The sequence below is a fragment of the Priapulus caudatus genome, unplaced genomic scaffold (genome assembly GCF_000485595.1).
Source record: "Priapulus caudatus unplaced genomic scaffold, Priapulus_caudatus-5.0.1 Scaffold124, whole genome shotgun sequence".
NCBI lineage: Eukaryota > Metazoa > Priapulida > Priapulimorpha > Priapulimorphida > Priapulidae > Priapulus > Priapulus caudatus.
In genome coordinates this window covers 347,193-362,949 of record NW_014577185.1, presented here as the reverse complement: position 1 = coordinate 362,949, position 15,757 = coordinate 347,193, and the positions used below count along the sequence as shown (strand labels likewise).

Genomic DNA, 15,757 nt, shown 5'->3' with positions numbered 1-15,757 from the left:
CCACCGCCACCGCCACCGCCACCGCCTGCGTCACCACCGCTGCTACCAGCACTCAGCAGGAGCACTTTGACGGCCTGCCATCCTGCGCACTGCTGCCGACGTCTGCGCCGTGGTCGCCGGCGTGCGGCAGGCCGGACTTGTCCAGACTCCGCTCCATGCGCACCATGACGAGGTCGAGTAGCGTCTCGGTCGCCTTGGCAACGTTCTGGCCCGTCGCAGCGCTCGTCTCAAAGTACTGCAACCTGCAAACCAGACAACAAGAACTGCATCTACTAGCTGACAAGACAGCGACCTCCCGTCGTCTCAATATGGATGAGGCAGTAAGGACATGTCTCATTATGGTGGAGACAGCGACCTGTCGTCTCTGTATGCACGAGGCAGGTAGTACGTGTCTCAATACGTATAAAACAATGGCACCCTGTCTCAGCAGGTAGGAGGCAGCGATGGCCTGCCTCAATATGGATGAGACAGCATCTACATGTCTCAGAGTGAATGAGACAGCAAGCATCTGACTCTGTTAGGTTGAGATGGAAAATGCAGATGTCTCAGCATTTACACGACCGTGACCAATCTCAACGTTGACAAATTAGTGACAACATTTCGCAGCATGGTACATAGACTGTGACAGCAACCTACTATCGCATCAATCATCTGAAAAACGAGGCCATTAATGTTTTACGAGAGTAAGTTCATTTGGCGAGCCCATTAATATTTATAGCAACACACGTGCTTATCATCGGATACGGCGCCGACAGCGCAGTGTTAGCACGTATGGATTTTGTTCGGCAAAACCATCGCATCAGCTCAATTTACTCAGTATACGCTGAACAAATATTTTACCTCGTATAGAACAGTTTAACGCCTATGAGGTGATAGAATCACCACCAACAGGATTCTGTTTTGGCATAATTCAGGGGATGCTATTTTTGTCACTGGCCATTGGGGACAATCGCGTTTCTAAATTCTAGTGTGGATGAAACATATTCGAAACATTACTCCCGAGTTTAAAACATTTGAATTAGACTTAGATTCTGAACTAGTACATGTGAATTACCATAAAGAAATACTATCCCGCACATACCCATATCACCCACCCTCCAGGAACCCATCCGACACGTACCCACATCCCCCACCAACCAAGAAACTATCCAGCACGCACCCATATCCCCCACCAACCAGGGAGCCATCTCACACGTACCCACATCCCCCACCCACCAGGGAGCCATCTCATACGTACCCACATCTCCCACCCATCAGGGACCCCTCCCGCACGTACCCACATCTCCCACCAGCAGAGAAACTATACCACACGTACCCATATCGCTCGGCGACCTCCTTGGCCTTCTCCTCGGTGACGGCTCGCTTGTCCTCCAGATCGCACTTGTTGCCACACAGCACGACGTCCGGGTTATCACAGTAGGCATGAGTTCTCAGCTGGTCGAGCCAGTTGCGTATGTTCACCAGCGACTGTTCACTGGTCAGATCGAACAACACGAGGAAGCCCATCGCGTCGCGGAAGAACGCCGTCGTCAGGCTGCGAAACCTGCGCACAGCAACGGAATACGCGACTCGTTTGCAGAGCGTGCACAGTACAGCAGGGCGTTGTTCGGTGACGTAGAGTTATTTCCTCTTCTTTCGAAAACGTTCACTCGTTAAAAAGAACATTAATGTCCCTTTAAATGTAATATGATTACAATAATACATAAATGTATTATTATTATTATTATTATTATTATTATTGTAGTTGTTGTTGTTGTTGTTGTTGTTATCATCACCTATTGATTCTCAGTTATTGAGGAAATAAGTTAGCCCGAATTACCAACAAGCAGGAAATATATGATTGGCTCTATATGAACTAACAACAATTCCCCTGATTCAAACATTTTCTCCCAGATTGGACGACTGTGATAAGAAGTGCATCAGAAACAGTTAAAACTTAACAACAAGTAAACAAGTTACTTAACTAACTGTGACTAGCTAATGCAATGTGAGTGTGCGTGCGTGTGAGTATTGATAAATTAACTGGTAAAACATGCTGACCTTTCTTGGCCTGCCGTGTCCCACAGTTGCAGATGCACTCTCTGACTCCTTCCCGCGAAGCCGTCAGCTCCTGCCGACCTGTGTACCTACATAACATGCAAACCATTACTACTATCGACTCTAGCAGAGCATTAACTAGCGCAATCACTGGGCTACACCGAGAAAGTTCCCTTATGCCCCTAGCGATTCTTTAATGGCGGCTGATGGAAAATATCAAATTCAAGATGTAAAAATCATGAAAGCTTTTAGAATCATCGATCCGCGCCGTACGCCCGGAACGCAAAAGACGAATGTGATTTTATCGGGATAACAGAATGCGTCCATTATTATTCCCGTCTATCCACCAGCACACGTTTCGCGAATGCTCGCCTTAGCTCGCGGCCTTCATGAAATAAATTGAACTGTATCGAATGGTTTGTACGCGGGCATCAACACTTGACGATATTCAGCAGACCGTCTATCAAGGCGCCACGTTATTCATGGCCATTTAGCAATAAAATGGCTTAATTAGAAAGCTGTCTGTGAAACACTCCTGGGCAGCTGATGCAGCAGCCTCTAGCCGCTGCACAAATGACCGATAATTGCTCGAGTAGCGGCTTTTACTGTCTGTCGGCCATGAAATATCGTGTTTACCAGAAAGACGTGTGCAAAAAAAAACACGGCTTGACGAGGGTTGATATGAGATCGATCGTGCGCTGGGACAGGTATGCAATAGAAAACATCGAAACAACTTTTAGATGCGACGATATACCAGAGACATTTATCTCATCTTCCAGTTAGATAAGGGTTATCTATCTTCAGTGTAGATGCTACTTAAGCATAGAAGTTAGATTGCTTCTTTTCCAATGCTTACCTAGTGGATATTAGACATAGCACACCTAGCTAATTTCTGTAGAATGTGCAGAGTGAATTTAAAGGAAGAAAATCGCCATGGTGACTACAACGAATATATAATAAGTTATGATTGGGGAAAAAATCAAATTCCAATTCAGCTCACTTTTCTCCAATAAATGGGGAAAATAATGATGAAAAAGTTAATAAGAAAAGAAATTTGATTTAAAAAGAAAGATTAAAACATTTGATAATCCAGTATTGGATATTAAAATTTAACAAAAATACAATGTACTGCGACTCCTTGCGTATGAGTTGAAAGTGCAACTTATATCCCTTGCAATACGACAATGATACCTGTACAGTAACCCTTTCATTACACCACGTCCTCTAAAATATCTGAAATTGGTGCTTTTAACCATTACGCTTCAACGATTTCCCCTTAGCAGAGTTTTTCCCAGAGTATTAATTTCTTATCTATTATCTCTTACCACTAATAATATGCATTTTAAAATCCCATTAAATGGAACCAAATGTGTGGTTAGGGTAACCAACCATACATGAATGTGTGGTTGTACCCATAACGTTAGTACTCACGCACGTATGCAATGACATTACATAGCGTACGACCTACTGCAAGAGACAGATCAACGCGCCTGGAATGCGACAAGCGATGTGAGCGCGGGGGTGAGGCGGGGTGGCCGCACGCATACAGATACACCGCAAAACTGGCAGCACCTACCACTCGCTTCTCCCGGAAGTCGATGCCGACTGTTGATATGAACTTGGAGTTGAAGACGCCATCTGTGTACTGGTACAGGAAGCTTGTCTTGCCCACACCAGAGTCTCCTAGCGCCAGGAACTTGATGAGGAAGTCGTAGTCTGTCGAATGAAGGTCCTTCGCGTCGCCCATCTTCATACGGTCATCATACTATAAGTCTAGAGAGAAAGAATAGTCAGTGTCAGTCTAGAATCCAGTGGCGCGCTCATACAATATTTATATACAGCCGCTTTCCGACGTTGTTATCGGCCTGCCTCTGCAAATTCTGTGTGAGTCAAAATAGATAAAAAGTTATCCATTTTCGTTATTACTAAATACAGAAACGTACACTTCCCAGTGCTTATTTTATTATTCCATTATTCGCATATCATGTCTTGAAATTAGTCAATATGACTGTGATAGCACATGACAACAAGGAGGCTCAATCAAAAGGATCCTAAATACACGTACATCAATCCGACGAACGTATAATGCGCGCGTACACAATATTTACTCGCACACATGAATAAATAATACCTAGTTTACTAGACGAAACTCAAAACCTGGGCAAATTATATGTCAGCTGCAGTTGACACATGCCAAACAAATTCGTGGTGCACAAAGATAGTTGCACCATTGGAGTAATCGGCTTATTACTCCAAGCTTGCACGTTGCCACTGCACTCACGACAACGAGGCAAATGACAAAAGCATAGAGGATGTTCGAGAAAGTATACACACACTTGAGTTTTTAATGATACATAACGTTGACAATGGATAACTTGTTATGATTATCTATTTTGAATAATACAAAACCTTGAAAGAAAATGCCACTAAAACGCGCAAAAACAGCTGGCTTTTGCATATTATTAACTCATGCGAGTACCTAAAGCATAAATTATTAACATCATCATTACATCATGAATCGTGAATGCATGCACAATCAGGACAGATTCTTTAACGGGGAACACGCAGAATAGGGTTACTGGATAATAACGGTCATGATCATTAGATGCACATGAAATGCTTTGCAAACGACTATAAAAATTCATATAAGAAAACCGCAAACTAGTTGAATTAAAAAAAAAACTTGCAACATTACAGTGTAATCTATCTTTCGCTCTCCTCGTCTCCCGCTTCACAAATTGTATGCTTTATGGCAATTAATGGCGATTTTGTGATATGTGATAGACAGTGTTTCTTAGAAAATGTCACAGGTACACTCATCCACCCGGGCACGCACTCACGCGCAGGTACACGCACGCACGCACGCACGCGCGCGCACGCACATACGAAAAACGATGTCGGCACACTCTATCAGTGCGTATATAGTCAGAGAAAAAAACGATAGCTATAAGTAACCCAAAATGATAAATGTCAGAAACACTCTCGTTATCAAACTTGTCATAATCGGCTGTCCATTATTGACGCGAAGTACGGCTATACAGCTTTCTCCGTCACGAAGAAAAAAACGCACGCACACACACACACACACACCTGTCAGGAGTGCGCGAAATTCACATATGCGCCACGCAACCGACGGAGGCATTGATCTTCGTAGATGATCGCTCGCCACGGACGCAGACGGTCGTACGCCCGCGGGAGCCGTCAACGACATTTTATCACCCTCGCCAGCAGCAGCAGCAGCACACGCGCACATACACAAACAGCTTCTCGCATCATGTCCTGTCCACCCAGTACATGCAGTTGCGCGCCCGTATACACGAAATCAGCATGCGTTAGCAACGATAGAGATCAGTGTGTGCACTCGGCAGACGCTCGAACTGGCTGGCTCTCAAATGGCCGCAGTGAAGCCTGCTTTAATACGCTATGCTAAAGATTTATTGTAGGTGAATTATTTAACACATACATATATTCGTGTGTCTTGACAGTACAGTTTGCATTGAATCTTGCAGACGTCGTGAATATAGGTGTGGCGCCGCGCCGGGAGTGTGGCTTGATAGCGGGAACTTGTATTTCGCAATTATTCACTAAATCCTTATTTATCCTAATTAATCGAATTAAATCCTAATTATTATATGACAAAACTAATCATGATCAACAAAGTGCATATGGTACGGAAACCGAAAAAACACGGGAACTTTCGGGAAACGCGAGAGCGAATAGAAAATATAAAAGCAACAGCTATTGATGCGTTAACTGTGTTTCCACCGGGAAAAAGAGGCCAACACGACCGGTATATAACGTTAATTAATTAAGAAATTAGAAGAACAACTCTGCCAGCGACCAATATCGCAAAGCTCGCGTGCTTCACTCGCCACACATAACCCAGCTTACTTCACGGTGCTGGTTCCCCAGCGCGGGATTGACCTTATAGCCAGAAAACAGTTGATAAATATTGAACAGACGCGCCAAGTCTCCACATTTTGCTGCATCCCCGATAAATACTCAAACGTACGAAGATCTACTAGCGTGAAACAAGAGCTATTCCGACTGAAAATATGGGTACCACATGCGTCTCAATATTACACGAACTTGGCCGAATTTCTACATATTAGGAATGGACAACATGCCAGAGCCGTCAGGACGTTATCACGGGAAATATAATAATATAGGCAGTTACGGGGATATGCAATGAAAGCTAAATTCACCATGACTTGCTAAACTCAGAAGGCGCGGGATGGAATCACGCGTACATGTCTGGGCTTGCACAGCAAATGAAACAACCACGTAGTAGTTCCCTTGCAATGTTGTCTCAAACATGATAGCCCTGTCTTACCTACACGATGCTACCCCCCCCCACCCAAAAAAAACCACCTTAGGAATCTACGTATAGATAGATTCATATCAGTGCAGCTTGCGACGTCAACTCCGACTATCACGTACACCTCTCCCTAACTCTTTCACGGACAGATATGCGTTTACTTGCTATCTTTCTATAGGCAACGTGTACTAACTGTACAGAAATCATATACTGCGCTTTAAAATATGTGCATATATACATTCTGAATGGCCACTGGTTAGGAATAACGTTAGAATTCTCATGTCGCCAACACATGGCGTTTTTGTCAATTCTACAGCGTCACGTAAGTGGAAGCATGTTTGATGCACTTTCCCTGAATACAGGAAATGGATTCAAAGTAACAGCATTTCGAGAAATTCATTTAATTAGTCGACAGAACATTTCTCGGAAACATTAACGTTCCCAGAAATGCATACATGATTAAAAGCCCCGTTGCAACGTTGGGCTAAACCTTTAAAATGCCATCATGAATTCAATTCACGCTCGCCTACTCTTTCTGACTCCATCTCTCCAACACACCCTCCCTCCCTTCCTCTCCTCTCTCCACGAATCACTTACACGAGTTAAGAAGAAAAACGATAAATGAATATAAATTAAATTTAAATTTAAAATAGAAATGTTTTGCAGATTCATTGAAGAATTTTAAAGCACATGAGAGTCGTTTCGTGGTGGGGTCGAGGCTGCATAGGAACCAAGAAATCAATAAATCTGTAGGTAGCATGCTGGCTGTAATACGCGTTATAAAGCACTTGGCTAGCACTCCCCCCCCCCACACATAACACGACGCGTGGTCTGTTGTGTGTGCACTTAATTGGCAACCATGTAACGGCAAATGGCAGGCCTTTAGCATCATTCCTTCTTTAGATCGGCGTGCGTGCATCTTTTCTACTACCTAATTGGGATTAGACATGAACATCATGTTCCTGTCTGATCGCAATTAGGCCATTTGCCGCACGCCTATAATAAGACTCGTTAGTAACCGCATGAGAGCACTCAGCGTTTACATTTACCCAGGGTACATCCTCCTGCATCACACACACACAGGCAAGCGCCGCGGCAACGCGCTGCGTTAGGTACCTGCTACACCCCACGGCCCACACACACTGGATGTCATTATCAACCTGTTATTATAATTATGTCCCGCAGTCAGCGATGTATATTAGCTGGTACCACGAGTCTGTTTATATCGATAATAAAAGAAACTATCTCAAAGATCTGAAGACCCACATAAAGTGACGCTAGCGCACAGAAAAGCCGTGGGGAGATAGCTCCCTGCTTTGTGTTGGTATTGACGTCGTAACGCAGACTGATGCTGCTGAACTACAAATAAACATGCACGTGCAACTGTGAATGTATGTTTTAGAAAACATATTCTATACATATACATTCTAATACACATATTCATCGTACAGCCATAGCATGCTACACCCGGCTACCTGAAACCAACGCGAAGAGTAATGAACGGAGTGAGCTCGACGACACCCATTCAATTGAGATTCGACCGCCAATCATCATGTATGAACGAACATTAATTATTCATGCTGCCGAAAATGGGAACAAACGCGATGACGATCGAGGCGATCAATCGGCCATTGAATTATTTATAAATACAAGATTACATTGAATTCTTTATCAATACAAAATTACAATAAGCGATCCAGACACTGAGCAGCCTCTGACCGTCTTCTCCCGAGGGCAAAGTTGTCATACTCGGTGCATTCGACATAAACGAAAACGAGAAGCCATTAGCATAGAAGCCTCTAAATTATATTAAAAAAAACAACATATATATACTGACCATGCTTTGCTGGCTACTGCGCTGGCTATAATTCCCCCTCCACCCCAACACTCAGCACGCGCGTGGAACAGGCTCGGAATGATGCAGCGAGTCTGACGGTGTGGCATAGTATACATCCCCCTTATGGAAAACGACCCCTCCCCCTATATACACGCGCATGGGCAATAAAGGTAAAATCCGAATCACAGTTACGACGCGCCCTGCTAGACATGCCCATGCCCATCCGTATCGTAGAGGGGGAGATTTACCATAAGGGGGGTGTATGCCATGCTGCACCCGCACAGCCAGTCTCCGCCGACTGTTTTGCTTATCATCTCTGGACTTTCGATTTTCTAGTGCGTTGGCGGATTTATTATGGTACCGACCGGGGAAATTCTGTTGACATAACTTAGATCGCGTATAGTTATCTTTGCAAGTCGATCCGACTCGTAATTTTCCGTCGATGCTGCGCAGCTGATGCCAAGCGGGAGAAGTGCTTCAGTAATGCACATAAACCGTAATGTAGATTCTAGCTTACGAAATTATACTATATTGTTTTACTGTGTGTATTGCGAATGAGCAGGTATCAGTCGTCTCAATCGCAGCTCATTTGAAATTAATATTTGGTATTAATTTTCAAAACTACGCACACACACGACGTATATACACCTCTTTATGAATCAACTCTTGATAATATGTGTAGATCACTACTAAATTAAAGATATTTTTTTGTAAATTCTTCCTTAACGTAAAAAGTGTATACCTCAATTGCGCTGAATTGCCTATTTTTACCGCATCTATTTTTGTGATTACATCTTCCAATATTCCATATCACTGTTCACTGTTACATACATTTCTGTAATCAAGTAACCAACTGCGCCCTGTCACAGTTAAAGCAACTGAAAATATTCAAGGCGGGGTCGACGGCACACACTACATGCAATTGAACTAAAGAGGATGTGCAATCTTAGACACCCTGGTGACACACAACCTGTTATATTATATACTACTATATATATATATTCAAGAGCAGATAAAGAAGGAGAGCGTACAAGGGTAAAATGCTGAAACCATGCTGCAGTATTAATCGAATTAATAAACTTTTCCCGTTTTATTTTGACGATCCTTTGCAGTATTATTGATTAGCTGTCTTACCTTGTTCATATAAAACAAACCGCATGTCCCTACGATGCCCCTACGCTGAGATAATGAGCGGTGAAAATCTGGTATTTTCACCGAAACCCGACTCGAGATCAGTGTTTACTGCGTCCCTCACTCGAAGTGTTTCCAGTGTGTTGCTTCCGGTCGCCGCTGTGTAGCGCCATAGTGGCGCTGACTCACGTAATACTACCAGAGTTTACTATACATCCAGCGTGAGGTGGGCGTGAGGTGGGCACAGGTGGGGGTCATCACTATGGCAATCAATAACAGACGTCATTCGGGACACGCGAGGTTTCCCGAAGTTATAACACTTCGAGTGAGGGACGCAGTAAACACTGATCTCGAGTCGGGTCTCGGTGAAAATACCAGATTTTCACCGCTCATTATCTCAGCGTAGGGGCATCGTAGGGACATGCGGTTTGTTTTATATGAACAAGGTAAGACAGCTAATCAATAATACTGCAAAGGATCGTCAAAATAAAACGGGGAAAGTTTATTAATTCGACTAATACTGCAGCATGGTTTCAGCATTTTACCCTTGTACGCTCTCCTTCTTTATACGCTCTTGATATATTACTGTTACTACTACTTATATACTACTGTATATTATATACTACTATTATTATGGCTCGAGGAAGTGTTTACTTCTATTGTATCAGCTTAGCACAAGACATCAGTAAATCTAATCAATATTTTATATTCAAGTTATAAACGATTTTACGTGAGGTAAGCGGGAATACATGTAATACCTTCCACGTTGAAGCTTTTAATAAACGCAATCAACAATCCATCACGGACACTGTCACACATATATATATATATGTCCCCGGCAAAATTCATTTCGCGGTCTAGTACACTGGACATAATTGCACAAGCCACTATAGATGATTACTAACCTTTACCAGGAGCTCACGTGTTTTTCTGGGAAGCCAGCCAGGTTCAACACATTTCGGGAAGGTTAACGAGCAACTCACACAGTCAACCAGTCTCTCTCTTCACAGTTTAGGTGAGCGTTGTCATGATATAATTGTCGCCTGGCTACCAGGGTAATTGAGAATCAATGCAGCTAACGTCTGCCGTGACCTCCACACTCCAACACACGCACGCGGTTTAAACACACGGATACATGAGGACACGCCACCGAGTGCACTATCAACGCTCACAGCCTTACAACCTATGTATGCGTCACGACTAAGAGCAAATATCTAGGTTCACATCCTTAGCTATACTGCCCCGGTGGTCTGTGCAGGGACGCGTGTACGCACGCGCGCAGTAGGTGCATACAGTAACCCCTCGTAAACAGGAGATGCAGAAGGAAGTGGGATAGGAGCTCCACGAAAGATACACCTCATTAGAACTAGTGCGGGCGCTGTACGCAATTCAATGAGGACAAACAAACGTCGGCCTTAAACGCACGGCAAGTATTTACCTTAGAAGTATATCTGGATTCGTTACATCCGTCCGTTCTAGCGGAGAAGAACTGCACTCAAGCGTACAGTGTACAGAACGCTCCCGCAATTTCGGTGAGTGATGCGGTTTCAATCAGTACAGAATCAGTGCGGTCAGGCGAGTTCCCATTATGTTCAGCAAGAAGCTCGAACAATCTTCAAGTAGACTTGAGAACAAGATCCATACACACACGCGCGCACACACACACGCACGCACGCACGCACGCACGCACACGCATATATATATATATATATATATATGCGCATGTACGAAAGCTATATCGAGTTTGCTATTTTGATTAGTACTTACGCAATTAACACGCGTAATCACAGAGGTGACACATTCGCTATTATGCAACCCTGCAGCATCATTCACACTGAATGTGCCAACTACTAATTACAAATTCATTTTCGCAAAAACCCGGACTTCCTGCCATCGCATTCATGTAATTTTGCTCCCACTTAATCTATACGGCATTATGTTCCATCACGTCATTAAATAGTAAGCAATTTTCATCAACACAAATGCTTTGCGCGCGCGCGTGTGTGTGTGCGTGCGTGCGTGCGTGCGTGCGTGCGTGCGTGCGTGCGTGCGTGCGTGTGTTTGTGCGTGAGCGGGCGCGCGCGCGCGCGCGCGTGTGTGTGTGTGTGTGTGTGTGTGTGTGTGTGCGTGCGTGCGTGCGTGCGCGCGCGCGCGCGCGCGCGTGTGTGTGTGTGTGTGTGTGTGTGTGTGTGTGTGTGTGTGTGTGTTTGTGTGTCACTGTGTGTGTGTGTGTGCTCGCTAATGACACAACACTGTGCACTTAACTCAATATTAGCTCGAGGAAATTACGGTAGTTAGCAGCAGCAGTGCTATCTAAGACAATCGGGCCACTATAATCAGCAGGCGCCGTTTCCATTATTTAAACCTCTTATATAACTGTTATATTAACCGTATACACAGCTGATGTCCGCATGATGACGCTGATGACGCCAGCGCGATGACGACAGTGCGATGACGTCAGTGCAAGACAAAACACACTAGCTATGTATTACGCATAGCGTATGGAGTCTCGTGTTTTTTTAACACGTTTTATCCCCTTTTCTACTCACTTCGCCTTCTTCGCCGTCTTCTATACCCTCTCCCACCTCCAGCTTCCCCCATCCTTTACCCTCCTCCTCGTACACCTTCCCCGTCGATCGAATCACACCCTCCGATCATCTAATCACTTCACATTGTTCTCCTCCTTTACCTTAGCCATTCATCTACCTTCTCCAATCCTCTACCTCTTCAAATCCTCTACAAAAATCCAAACAACCAAAAAACGAACCAATAAAATCATGTAACAAACATCTGCCCTTGTCTCCACATGTCTGCTTCGGTTTGGCACCAGCACAGCTGCACGGTCACCTAGGCTCGCACGACACAGCGCGCACGGCAAGTGACAGGATGAACATGGGAAAATATCCTGCTGCCACCATGCACCACTGCGAGGCACAGGTGATAATAGGGCGTGTAACACTTACTCGCATATCCCACCACACGGCCTATACATCTGATCATCACATTACACGTACAGCACGGCACGCGCATATATATCAGCAACGCACGGAGTGGCAGATAGATGGAGGATTTCCCCTCACACTATATAGTCTTCCCATCGAGTCCAGAACAATCACGGATTTGTTCAGTTTTTCCTCGCCGCCGAAAACATTCCTACGTCCGAATATTCGCCATCAATGTACATGATTGATGCTATATAAAGATAACCGAAATCCAATTCGGGGGATAACTTAGTCTGTTATTCTGCACGTCTTTTGATGAAAGTTTCCATAAAATGTTGATTGAACCGACCTAGTCAGACCACCACAACAGACGTAGTCAGTCCAAAATGTCACAGACAGATTCCATGGCTAAATATGACACATACTGGTACTAATGTGCACGGGACATATAGACAGTTAATATTACTCGATTCGAACTTTGGTCTGTATTTATGATGAATAAACATCCATGAACGTGTGCGGTATTGCAGTTTCGGTTTGTTGTGAGATTTATCAGACGGATTGCAGGCACGCCTGATAACGTCGTATATATCGCGGACGTTTAATCTGAGCGTTTACCATCTACGGTGTTTTTAACAACAATGCCACAAAAACATCTAAAACCACAAAAGTATTCCCAGAGTCGATTCATGATCAAATTTATAAGCACCCCTGATCGGGGTTCTCGTTCGGCTAGAGTCCCTAAGCCTCTAATAACACGTAAAGGTGAATTACTCTTTCCTTAAAATGCGTCGCGTATAGGGACTGTGCTGTTACATCATGAGCCCGGCTGCTCGACCACACAGACTAAACGTCATTATATCGCCCCCACGCTCCGCGGGATCGGCCACTTGAGACGGCGTTATACGTAACAGATACGTATCAGATACGTAACAAATACGTATCAGATACGTAACAGATCGCCGCTTTCGGCGCGCTCGCTGACCAGCTATATATATATATATATATATACATATAGCTGGTATAATAATACATAATAGCTGGTCAGCGAGCGCGCCGAAAGCGGCGATCTGTTACGTATCTGATACGTATCTGTTACGTATAACGCCGTCTCAAGTGGCCGATCCCGCGGAGCGTGGGGGCGATATAATGACGTTTAGTCTGTGTGGTCGAGCAGCCGGGCTCATGATGTAACAGCACAGTCCCTATACGCGACGCATTTTAAGGAAAGAGTAATTCACCTTTACGTGTTATTAGAGGCTTTTACGCAATATATATATATATATATTAGAGGCTTATATATATATATATATATATATAATAATAATATATGCTGCTCGATGGGCTGATGAGGCAGCGCTGCACGCGCTCGCCCCCCGCTCTCCAACGAAAACTCCAGCTAAGTAACTAACTCTCGCAAGTAGTTAATTAATGCATGGTTAATTAGCTAATCAGCTCATGATCAGCACGCGAGAGCTCTTATTCGGTGCTCACGGTAACGCCATCTCTCGAGAGCGATATTTTAGACCAGATGGATAAAGAACAGCCTCTCGTAAGAGTGTAAAGATGAACGCGAACAACACGTGACCGCAATGCGAATGACACGTGATGCTGATACAAGAAGACTGAAACGCTACGGGCGTTTTCAACACCTTATACCCTATCACCCTTACACCTTATTACCCGATGCCTTCACTATCGCTCTCTGCGCCCTCGCTGCTGCTGCACGCTCTGTCCACGCGGCGTGGCGTTTACCGCGTCAAGCTTCATGCGCCTTGTTTAACACGCACGCGCGTGCATCCTGCCGAGCCGACAATTCCCGGATGTACGGGGGCGGTTTACGATGAGCCGTACGCCACACTTGCCTGCTGCAGCGCTCGCTGCTCGACGCGGCAATGCGCTCTAATGCGCTTGCATTAAAAAAGGCTTTAACTCGATGACTTGAAGTCCCCGAGGCACGGCAGAAGGCACGAGAACGCCAGACGTCGGCGCGTAAAAGCCTCGCTCCTTGCACGACACCAGCTCGCGGCACCACAGCACGTGTACGCGCCGCTCCACTATTGACTAAGAAGATGCATGGCAGCGTTGTTCGCGCTCGTCATCATCATCAGTCATCATCATCATCGTCGTCGTCGTCACCGTCGGTGACACATGCGCGGAAAATCAATCATGCGAAAGTCATAGTGTAGCGGCGCGACCAGATGCGCTGGTTGTGGTGGCGATGATGGCGTGAACACGCTACGGTCGCTGAATCGAAGATGAACAGATGATCGATAGGCGACGTCGCCCAATAAACATACGCAGAGCTACACACAACGTGCCATGCTGCATTATGCGAGTCAACACCTAGCTATAACAAACCCTCGCCTTTCTATATAACAGTATAACTATAACACTATAATATATAATATACTATAACTATAACAGGCTCTGAGTCTCTACTTAGTGTACTAGCTATAAATCCTAGCTCTAACACGCACTATCCTAGCTATGACAAGAACCACCCTACCCAAAAACAGCCACTATCCTACCTATAACAAGCATTGCACTATCATATAATAGGCTCTACATTACCTATAACAGGCACTATACACTACCTAGCTAGAACACACTACCTTGCCTATACCCAGCATTACCCTGGCTGCAAGAGGTTAATTCTCGTGCGGAGGTCGGCTTCTTTCGTTAGGAATCTCGGCGGAACCTCGTTAGCAATGCTATACGGCTCAACAATAACTACTGCTGGTAAAAAAGAACCGATACAGTAATGATATCGGCCATTGGTCAAAGCCATACATAGGCGATCACTCTATTTTACTCGCCATGGAACTATATAGCTCAGGGCGTCAAGTGACAAGTGACGCTCAAAAAATATGAAAATAGGAATTTCAGATGTGAAAAAATAGGAGGAAAATAGGAATTTTTGTGAGAAAATATATGTTAAATAGGAATATTTTGAAGGCTTTTTGAAAAAGGGGGTCCCACTAAAAAATAAAGGGCACTTTTATAAAAAAAAAAGGCGCCGAAGGCAGCTTATGCGACGTGTCTAAGGCACGTTGCCACTTAGGTGGGAGGGGGGACCTCCCCCAAGAAAAATTTTAAAAATTGGTGCATTCGGAGAGCATCTGAGCAGTAATTTTGATGTCTAGAATGCAAGATGGAATTCCAAATTTTTAAGCAGAAAAGGATCTTTTGTGTTTTCCCTTTTTTGGGGTAAAAAAGGGGGGTTCCGGACCCCCTGGAACCCCCCCCCTCTGGATACACATACCACATCCAACTGAGAAACAACTTTACTGAAATAAAATCTGTGATAGTAAAGAGTATATTACGTAAGGGGTGGGGGTCTGGGAGTAATTTAAAGTAAGGAGTGGGGGTCTGGGGGTCCTCCCCCAATTTTTTTTTGAAAATTGGGTCACCTGAAATGTAAATTCCTGCATTCTGAGAAAGATACATACAATTCTGGATTCAGAAAAATGAAAAGCCCTCAAAAATAGG

General features: G+C 44.6%; 1 protein-coding gene across 4 annotated transcripts in view; it reads right to left on the bottom strand.

The window, feature by feature from the left end:
* Nucleotides 1–44: 44 nt before the first annotated feature.
* Nucleotides 45–15,757, bottom strand: part of LOC106805688 (ras-related protein Rab-27A-like) — a 79,578-nt gene continuing 63,865 nt past the window's right edge. For 3 of the 4 annotated variants that reach the window (XM_014807383.1, XM_014807384.1, XM_014807382.1), the window contains 4 exons: nt 3,614–3,810; nt 2,041–2,126; nt 1,316–1,543; nt 45–242 (listed from right to left, as the gene is read on the bottom strand). In XM_014807383.1, coding sequence (XP_014662869.1) covers nt 53–242; nt 1,316–1,543; nt 2,041–2,126; nt 3,614–3,790 — 681 coding nt within the window. In that variant the 5' untranslated portion in view covers nt 3,791–3,810 and the 3' untranslated portion in view covers nt 45–52. Of the gene's footprint in view, nt 243–1,315; nt 1,544–2,040; nt 2,127–3,613; nt 3,811–10,228; nt 10,485–15,757 lie in introns of those variants that run through there. The other variant, XM_014807381.1, reaches the window with a different exon arrangement.